General features: G+C 34.4%; 1 protein-coding gene across 1 annotated transcript; it reads left to right on the forward strand.

The window, feature by feature from the left end:
* Positions 1–1,679: 1,679 nt before the first annotated feature.
* Positions 1,680–2,618, forward strand: LOC308428822 (olfactory receptor 1J4-like; the record flags this gene model as incomplete). Its single annotated transcript, XM_080927389.1, has 1 exon — positions 1,680–2,618. One exon carries the CDS (start codon positions 1,680–1,682, stop codon positions 2,616–2,618), a length of 939 nt encoding a protein of 312 aa, XP_080783515.1.
* Positions 2,619–10,483: the final 7,865 nt, after the last annotated feature.

A 10,483-nucleotide genomic window follows, 5' to 3' on the forward strand; every position in this document is an offset into this window, starting at 1 on the left:
TAGTTGGAGCCCTGGTACTCTGTCCAGGTCTTTTTGTATCCTCCAACTTATTTATCTAGATAGCAAGGATAGACAGAGAAATGCCAGGAGGTCATTATTTTTTCTTGATGATCTTAATGAAATCCAAAGCCTCAGAGACAGGGTTTGTTATCTGGTGCCTGAGTAAATCAAGGGCTGATAGAGGTCAGAGGGAGCTGTGAGCTTTTGGTGGGCAAGATGTGTCTGTGTCTGTCTTTGCATATGGACTCTGTATATTCTCTCTCTCTCTCTCTCTCTCTCTCTCTCTCTCATGTCTTACAAAATGCAGTATTTTATTGCTTGTAAAATGTTAATATATTTATTCTGTGAGATTTGCCGTGTGTGTGCGTATGTGTGTGTGTGTATGTGTGTGTGTGTGTGAATTATGTAACTGACTAGTTTTTTTTTTTTTTTTTTTTTTTTTTTTTACCTCCAGATGACTTAGATGCTCTAACTAAATTTCCTCACTGTTAAAATGGGTATAATAACATGTCTTCTAGGACTATGGTGAAGAATGAATTAGAAAATGTTTGCAGAACACTGAGATTGGTATTTGATGCTAATTCAATGTTGCCTTGAAAACAAAACACTTTTGGTAACAGGTAATTTGGGAGGACTCAAAACAGTTAAGACATTAATAATCCTGTTTTGACTTAAAGTGTTTTAAATTACTAAAAAGTAATTGATAATTACCATAGAATTTTTTATTTATATATAACTATATTAAAATTGCATAAATAAAATTTTATAGAATTTTCTTTTTATATTTTTCCCAAAAAATCTAGGTTGTGTTATAAAAAGGAAATTAAATAAACAATTCTTAATAGCTTGGAAAACAAACAAACAAACCACCCCATGTAAATGATGGATGTCTGTTTCTTACTTTCCATTTTCTATTTCAGAGTAAAGTACTGAGACAGTATTGATATGGAGACACACTCTCTTACACAGAGAACCAGTTGATCCCTGCTATTGTTCATGTTTTTAAACAAGAGTATGTGTAGGGTCAAGACTTTTGCTAATTAAATATGTGTTAAGCCAAATGTTGCTAACCTTAGTTTTACTTGAAAGTCATTTCTTTAATGTAAAGGTTAGATTACCATAGAAGTTAGAGTAGGAGATATTTATTTATTTATTTATTTATTTATTTATTTATTTATACCTAAAAATCATAGAAGCATTGCTGGAGTTAAGAAGACTAGAGGAGTGATTAATTGGTGGAAGTGGAGGAATATGAAGCTGAACATGACACATGACATACATAAAAATATCTTTATGAAACATTGCTAAACAATATTTGACAATAAACAGAAATAAATATTTGTTTCAAGACAACAAAATTCCTCTAAAATATAAATTTAAAATGAACCAATGTACACAAATGATATGCTCTATAGCCTATGAATGCCAGGATTTTTATTATTGTAGTTCAGGTAAGGAAGTAGCATTTAATATCAATTGTTTATTGCCAATAGATGCTCCTTTTAAGTAGAAAGCAAATAGAAACTAAAGTGTAAAAACTTTCCATCTTCATGTGCAGGACTAATTACTTGCATCTAAAGCAAAGAAGAATCATGACGAAAAGACGGTTGCAATAATACCATATCCATTTTTCCTGTTATTTCATCATTTTTCTAATTCCCAGGAGAGACAAGAGAAGAATGAGGAAGGAGAACCAGAGCACTATGTTTGAATTCTTCCTCCTGGGGCTCCCCATGAGACCAGAGCAGCAGAATGTCTTCTTTACCCTGTTTCTGGCCATGTACCTGACAACTGTGCTGGGGAACCTGCTCATCATCCTGCTCATCAGGCTGGACTCTCACCTCCACACCCCCATGTACTTCTTCCTCAGTCATTTGGCCTTCTGTGACATCTCCCTTTCATCTGTTACAGTTCCAAGAATGCTGCTGAATATCCAGGCTCAGCAACATTCCATCTCCTACAAGGGATGCATCTCTCAGATGTATTTTTTTATTTTGTTTGGCTGCCTGGACAATTTTCTTCTTGCAGTGATGGCCTATGACAGGTATATGGCCATCTGTCATCCACTGCACTACATCACTGTCATGAGGGAGGAGTTCTGTGTTTGCCTAGTTGCTGGGTCCTGGTTCTTCTGCTGTGTCCATGCCTTACTGCACACCCTCCTCTTAATCCAACTCTCCTTCTGTGCCAGTAATGCCATCCCCAACTTCTTCTGTGACCTCACTCTCCTCCTGAAGCTGAGCTGCTCAGACATCTCCCTTAACAAGCTTTTCATTTTTACTGAGGGAGGATTACTTTTCATCCTACCTCTGAGTACCATCATTGGCTCTTATATTTTCATAGGACGTACTGCCTTGAAGGGCACTTCCACAAAGAGATTCTTTAAAACCTTTTATACTTGTGGTTCTCATCTCCTTGTGGTGTTTTTGTACTATGGGACAGTTGCAGGTGAATACTTTTTCTCTTTATACCAGAACTCCAGCAACAAAGATATAATTGCTTCTGTAATTTATGCAATAGTCACACCCTTGCTGAACCCTTTCATCTACAGCCTGAGGAACAGAGACATAAAACAGGCTCTAGAAATAGTTGTCTCTAGGATCAATTGCTTTAACTGAGAGACATTCACACCACTTATTATAAACATTTAGCAGTATATTCCCTATAATTATTATATAGTTGATAATTCTATGTGTTTTATATAATGTAATAACATATATTGGTATTATGTACAGGATTTTGCTTTTGTCTGGTTGTTTGATGTGGTTCTGGGGTTGACCTCAGGGACTCACTAATGGTAAGTTTCATCTTAAGTGCTGTGTGGGGTTCATATTATGTTAACTGGTTCAAGGTTAATTCTTGAGTTGTTTGAACTCTATCATTAATATTTGGTGGCTCACCATCCTGCACAGTTCAGCATTATGATCTATGCCTGGTGAACTGACTCATATATTTTGGAGTGCTGAAGCAGGTTTATACTAATTTTATGTTTTTTTTGTATACATTTCTTCCTAAATGGACAGTTATAATATCACAATTTCTAGCTTAAAATCAGACATCATGGGAATGATTACAGCATGAAAACTGACCCATTCTGCAAACATGGAATAGTCAGGTAGCACACATATAATTAAATGAGAGTTTACTTAATCTTTACTGAAAACATCTGCCTTTTCGCCTTTACTTCTCATAGTAGTATAAGAATGCCATTTTTAACTGAACAACTTTATTTTAAAAAACAGAGATAAATGTACAGATTTTGAAAGCATTTTTGCATAACAGTATATGAATACATTTTTGTCAGTACTTGATTTTTTAAAGGTTTAATAGTATGCCTTAAAATCTTACTAGTTACAATGAGCATAAAGTACATTTAAAAAAAGATGTAACCTGGAAATAGTCAAAGTTTCCTTGGTGTGTAAAGATTAAGCATAATGGTTTTTCATTTATTTGGTCTTTGTCTTTTTTGAACTTCATATATTCTGAAAGTTGTTTCTGGGGTGTTCAGATCTTCCTTGAGTGGAGCTTCTCTGGGGTATATGCCCAGAAGTGAAATAATGAGGACTTCAGGTAGTACTATGTCCAATTTTGTGAAGAACCGCCAGACTGATTTCCAGAGTGGTTGTACCAGTTTACAACCCCACCAACAGAGGAGAAGTGTTCCCCTTTCTCCACATCCTTGCCAGCATCTGCTGTCATCTGAAAATTTGATCTTAGCCATTCTGATTGGTGTGAGGTGGAATCTCAGGGTTGTTTTGATTTGCATTTCTCTGATGGCTAGGGATGCTGAGCACTTCCTTAGATGCTTCTCTGCCATTCAGTATTCCTCAATTGAGAACTTTTTGTTTAGCTCTGTACCCCATTTTTAATAGGGTTGTTTCATTCTCTGGTGTCTAACTTCTTGAGTTCTTTGTATACTTGGATATTAGGCCTCTATCAGATGTAGGGTTGATAAAGATCTTTTTCCAACATGTTGGCTGCCATTTTGTTTTCTTGACAGTGTCCTTATCCTTACAGAAACTTTGCAATCTCATTAAGTCCCATTTGTCAAACTTTGACCTTAGAGTATGAACCATTGGTGTTCTGTTAAGGAAACTTTCCCCTGTGCCTATATGTTCTAAGGTTTTCCCTACTTTCTCTTCTAATAATTTCAGTGTACCTGGTTTAATGTGGAGATTTTTGATCCACTTGCACTTGAGCTTTGTATAAGGAGATAAGAAAGGGTCTATTTTCATTCTTCTGCATGCTGAGTGACCAATTGGACCAACACCATTTGTTGAATAGGCTGTCCTTTTTCCATTGAATGTTATAGCACCTTTGTCAAAAATCAAGTTAACATATGTGAGGGCTCATTTCTGGATCTTCTATTCTATTCCACTGATCCACCTGCCTATTTTTATACCAGTACCATGCAGGTTTTAACACAATTTTCTTGTAATATAGCTTGAGGTCAATGATGGTGATTCCTGCAGATATTTTCTTGTTGTTGAAGATGGATTTCACTATTCTAGATCTTTTGTTATTCCAGATGAAATTGCACATTGCTCTTTCCAATTCAATAAAGAATTGGGTTGGAATTTTGATGGGGATTGCATTGAATCTGTAGATTATATTTGGTAAGATAGCCATTTTAAAAATGTTGATCCTTCCAATCCATGAGCATGGGAGATCTTTCCATTTTCTGAGAGCTTCCTCAATTTCCTTTTTCAGAGATTTGAAGTTCTTGTCATACAGGTCCTTCACTTGCTTAGTTAGAGTCACACCATGGTATTTCATATTCTTTGTGATTATTGTGAAGGGTATCTTTTCCCTAATTTTTTTCTCCACATGTTTGTCCTTTGAATGTAGGATGGCTATTGATTTGTTTGAGTTAATTTTATATCCAGCCACTTTGCTGAACTTTTTATAAGCTGAAGGAGTTCTCTGGTGGAATCTGTGGGGTCGCTTAAATACACTATCATGTCATCTGCAAGTAGAGATGTTTTTACTTCTTCATTTCCAATTTGTATGCCTTTAATTTCCTTTTGCTGTCTAATTGCTCTGGCCAGGACTTCCAATACTATGTTGCATAGGTAGGGGGAGAGTGGGCCGCCTTGTCGAGTCAATGACTTTAGTGGGACTGCTTCAAGTTTCCCATTGTTAAGTTTGATGTTGGCTGTTGGTTTGCTGCATATTGCTTTTATTATGTTTAGGTATGGGCCTTGGATTCCTGTACTTTCCAAGACTTTTTTTAAAACTTTATTTAAAAAAAACAAAGATAAAAGAAAAAAATTTAAACATTTTTGCATAATTGTATACAAATACAATTGTGTCAGTGCTTGGCTTTTATTTTCTTTTTTTTAAGGTTTGATACTCTGCATTAAGGTCTTAATAGTTACAATGAGCAAAAAGTACATGTAAATCAGGGTGTAACCCGGAAGTAGTCAATGTTTTCTTGGTGTGTAAGGACTGAGCATAACTTTTTTTTTGTTTGTTTGTTTTTTTTTTTTTTTCTTGAACTTCACACAGTCTGTGAGTTGTTTCTGGGGCAGTCCGAGCCTCTGGGGTTAGCATCCCATTATCAGTGACTGCATATTATGTCTGTTCTTTTGTGACTGGGTTATCTCACTCAGGATGATATTTTCTAGTTGCAACCATTTTCTTAAGAATTTTGTCAAGTCATTGTTTCTGATGGCTGAGTACATGAAGGGATGTTGAATTTTGTCAAATGCTTTCTCAGTGTATAGTCAGATGACCATGTGGTTTTTTTCTTTGAGTTTGTTTATTTGGTGGGTTACATTGATGGATTTCCGTATATTAAACATCCCTGCATTCCAGGGTTGAAGCCTACTTGATCATGGTGAATGATCGTTTTGATGTGTTCTTGGATTTGGTTTGAAAGGATTTTGTTGAGTATTTTTGCATCAATGTTCATAAGTGAGATTGTTCTGAGGTTACTTTCCTTGTAGGGTCTTTGTGATGTTTAGGAATGAGGGTCATTGTAGCCTCAAAAAATGAGTTAGGTAGAGTTTCATCTGACTCTATTTTGTGGAATAGTTCGGAGAGTATTGGTATTATGTCGTTAATAAATGTCTGACAAAATTCTGCACTGAACCTATCTGGACCTGGGCTTCTTTTGGTTGGGAGACTTTTGATGACAGCTTCTATCTTTAGGTGTTATGGGATTATTTATATGGTTTACCTGGTCGTGGTTTAACTTTGGTATCTTGTATCTGTCTAGAAATTCATCCATTTCCTCCAGATTTTCCAGCTTTGTTGAGTATAGGCTTTTATAGTAGGATCTGATGATTTTTTGAATTTCCTGAATTTCAGTTGTTATTTCTCCACTTTCCTTTCTGATTTTGTTAATTTGGATACTTTCTCCTTGCTCTCTAATTAGTCTGGTTATGTCTTTATCAATCTTGTTAATTTTCTCAAAGAACCAGATCTTGATTTTGTTGACTCTTTGAATGGTTCTTTTCTTTTTTATTTGGTCTATTTCTGCCCTAAGTTTGATTATTTCTTACAGTCTCCTCTTCTTGGGTGTATCTACTTCCTCTTGTTCTAGAGGTTTCAACTGTGCTGTCAGGTTGCTAGTGTATGCTCTCTCCAGTTTCTTTTTGGAAGCACTCAGTGCTATGAGTTTTACTCTCAGTACTGCTTTCATTGCATCCCATAGGTTTGGGTGTGTCGTGTTTTCATTTTCATTGAATTCACGTAAATCCTTAATTTTTTTCTTCATTTCTACATATGAGATTCAGAGCAAATAAAAAAGCTGGATCACAGTCAAAAAAAAAAAAAAAAAAAAAAAAAAAAAGAAAAGAAAAGAAAAAGTGTCTTTCCCCCAAACCTGGGTAATTAAATCAATTTTTAAAATTTATCTTGAAAAACAATACAAATTTATATGTGTCCCCATCTGCACAACACTTCCACACATACGGCTCAGAAAGTACTATCCAAAAGGAGGCATATATTTTGGAAGCATCAAGAAGTAAAAGCATTTGCTCTAAGTGGTTGTATCCTAGTAATAGCAAAAGTTGCGCTCCCAAAATGTGGTCTGAATAATGATGTCACCCATGTACATGTGAAATTACACATAGTAAAACCCATGGTGCCCCAATTCTACAAAAAGAATTATAGACAACTATGAAAAGCTGTATATATATATATATATATATATATATATATATATATATATATATATATATATATATATATATATTATACAAATACATATGTGTGTGTAATGACAAATGATGTAAAAAAGAGGCCATGAGTTTGAAAAAAAGGTGGAAAGGAGTATCCGAGATGGTTTGGAGAGAGGACAAGTTAGAAATGTCTTAATTATATTATAGTATTAGAAATTTAAATTGAAAATTATATTTATTTTTAAACTCTTATAATCATGCCAAAATAATTAAATAACAACTATAGACTCCTCTTTTTATATAAGCAGCCAAGTAATTCAACTACATATTTCTGACTTTAGTGATTATTCATAGATACATATCAAATATTTAATTTTTGTCAGATTGGTCCCTCTTTGTTAATGCTTCATGCAATATTCAGGATGTACCTTCCTCAGCCTATGCTATAATAAAAGAAGGACTATTACAAAGATACTTCAACAAGATACCCATCCTGTTGTAAAATGTAGCTCTATTACCAACAAGTCAATTAAGCAACCTTTATACTGAGGAACATGGTGAGTCATGATATTTTCATAGATTATATATGTGTTTGAAACATAATTCATCTTAAACTATAAATGAAAAATGCATTTAAAATATTTCAGTGTTGTTATTTTTAAAACCAGTTTTTTTTTTTAAAGATTAAAGAAATACTGGGAAGTACCCATAAGGAAAAAAATCACTGTAATGTAAACAGTACTAAGAGGAAAACTCATAGCTTTGAGTGCCTCCAAAAAGTAAATGGAGAGAGCATATACTAGGGGCTTGACAGCACAGTTGAAAGCTCCAGAACAAAAAGAAACAGATACAACCAAGATAAATATATGGCAAGAAATTTTAAAACTCAGAACAGGAATCAATGAAGTAGAAACAAAAAGCACTGTTTAAAGAATCAACAAAACCAGGAGCTGGTTCTTTGAGAAAACCCACAAGATTAATAAGTCCTTAGCCAGACTAACTACAGGGCACAGAGAAAGTCTCCTAATTAACAAAAACAGAAATAAAAGGGGAGATATAACAACTGAAATTGAGGAATTTCAAGAAATCATCAGATCATACAACAAAAGCATATACTCAAAAAAACCTGGGAAATCTAGAGGAAATGTACAAATTTCTAGATAGATACTGGGTACCAAAGTTTAATCAGGATCAGATAAACAATCTAAACAATTCCATAATACTTAAAGAAATAGAAGCAGTCATCAAAAGCCTCAAAAGCAAAAAAAAAAAAAAAAAATCCCCAGGACCAGATAGGTTTAGTGCAGAATTCTTTCAGTCTTTCATAGAAGACCTAATACTTTCCAAACTCTTCCACAAAATAGAAACAAAAGTAACAGTACCCAACTCATTCTTTGAAGTTACAATTATGCTCATGCCTAAACCACACTAAGATCCCACAAAGAAAGGAAATTTCAGTCCAATTTCCATCATGAAAATCAATGCAAAACTACTCAATAAAATTTTTTCAAACTGAATCCATTAACACATCAAAACAATCATTCACTATGACCAAGTAGGCTTCATCTCAAGGGATGCAGGGATGGTTCAATATACAAAAATCCATCAACATAAACAATATCAAAGAATACAAACAATATCAAAGAAAAAAACCACATTACCATCTCTTTAGATGCTGAGAAAGCATTTGATAAAATTCAACACCCATTCATGCTAAAAGTTTTGCAAAGGTCAGGAATCTAAGGCCCATACCTAAACATAGTAAAAGCAATATACAGCAAATCTGTAGCCAGCATCAAATTAAATGGAGAGAAACTTGAAGCAATCCCACTAAAATCAGGGACTAGACAAGGCTGCCCACTCTCCCCCTACCTATTCAGTATGGTACTGAAAGTCTTGGCTAGAGTAATTAGACAGCAAAAGAATGTAAAAGTGATAAAAACCAGAAAGGAAAAATATTACTGTTTGCTAATGACATGATAGTATACTTAAGTGATCCCAAAAATTCCACCAGAGATTGTTTGCAGCTGAAAACCAACATCAGCAAAGTGGCTTGATATAAAATTAATTCAAACAAATCAGTAGCCTTCCTGTACTCAAAGGATAAACATGCTGATCAAGAAATTAGGGGAAAGACACCCTTTACAATAGTCACAAATAATATAAAATGCCTTAGTGTGACTCAAACTAAGAAAGTGAAAGATTTGTATGACAAGAACTTCAAATATCTGAAGAAGTAAATTGATGAAGATCTCAGAAGATGGAGAAATATCCCATGCTCATGGATTGGCAAGATCAACACTGAAAACTCAATTCTTCATAGAGTTGGAAAGAGCATATTGCAAATTCATCTGGAATAACAAAAAAACCTAAATAGCAAAAACTGTTGTCAACAATAAAAAACGATTTATGCACATTGTAACTAGTAAGATTTTAATGCACACTATCAAACCTTTAAAAAAATCAAAGACTGACAAAAATGTATTCATATACTTTTATGCAAAAATGCTTAAAATCTGTACATTTATCTTTGTTTTTTAAAATAAAGTTGTTCAATTAAAAAAAACAATAAAAAAACTTCTGGAGGAATTACCATCCCTGACTTCAATCTATACTACTAAGCAATTGTGATAAAAACCCCATGTTATTAGTTCAAAGATAGGCTGGTAGATCAATGGAACAAAATTGAAGACCCAGAAATGAACTCACAAACCTATGGTCATTTAATCTTTGATAAATGAGCTAAAAAGTTTCAGGGAAAAGGACAGTCTCTTCAACAAATGTTGATTCAACTGGCGGTCAGCATGCAGAAGAATGCAAATCTGTTTTTTCTTATCTCCTTGTACAAGTTCAAGTCCAAGTGGACCAAAGATCTTCACATAAAACCAGGTACACTGAAACTATTAGAAGAGAAAGTGGGGAAAACCTTAGAACACATAGGCACAGGGGAAAATTTTCTGAACATAACACCAATGGCTTATGTTCTAAGATCAAATATCAACAAATGGGACCTCATGAAATTGCAATTTTTTTTGTAACACTAAGGACACTGTCAAGAAGACAAAATGCAGCCTACAGATTCTAAAAGGACCTTTACTAATCCTACTTCTGATAGAGAGCTAATATCTGATATATATAAAGAAGTCAAGGAATTAGACTCCAGAGCATCAAACCATCCTATTAAAAATGGAGTACAGAGCTAAACAAAGAATTCTCAACTGAAGAATGCCAAATGGCTGAGAAGCACCTAAAGAAATGGTCAACATCCCTAGTCATCAGTGTAATGCATATCAAAAGCAACGCTGAGATTCCAGCTCACACCAGTCAGCATATCTAAAATCAGCAGACTCAGATGA

Source organism: Micromys minutus (assembly GCF_963924665.1).
Source record: "Micromys minutus genome assembly, chromosome: 13".
In the NCBI taxonomy this organism is placed as follows: domain Eukaryota; kingdom Metazoa; phylum Chordata; class Mammalia; order Rodentia; family Muridae; genus Micromys; species Micromys minutus.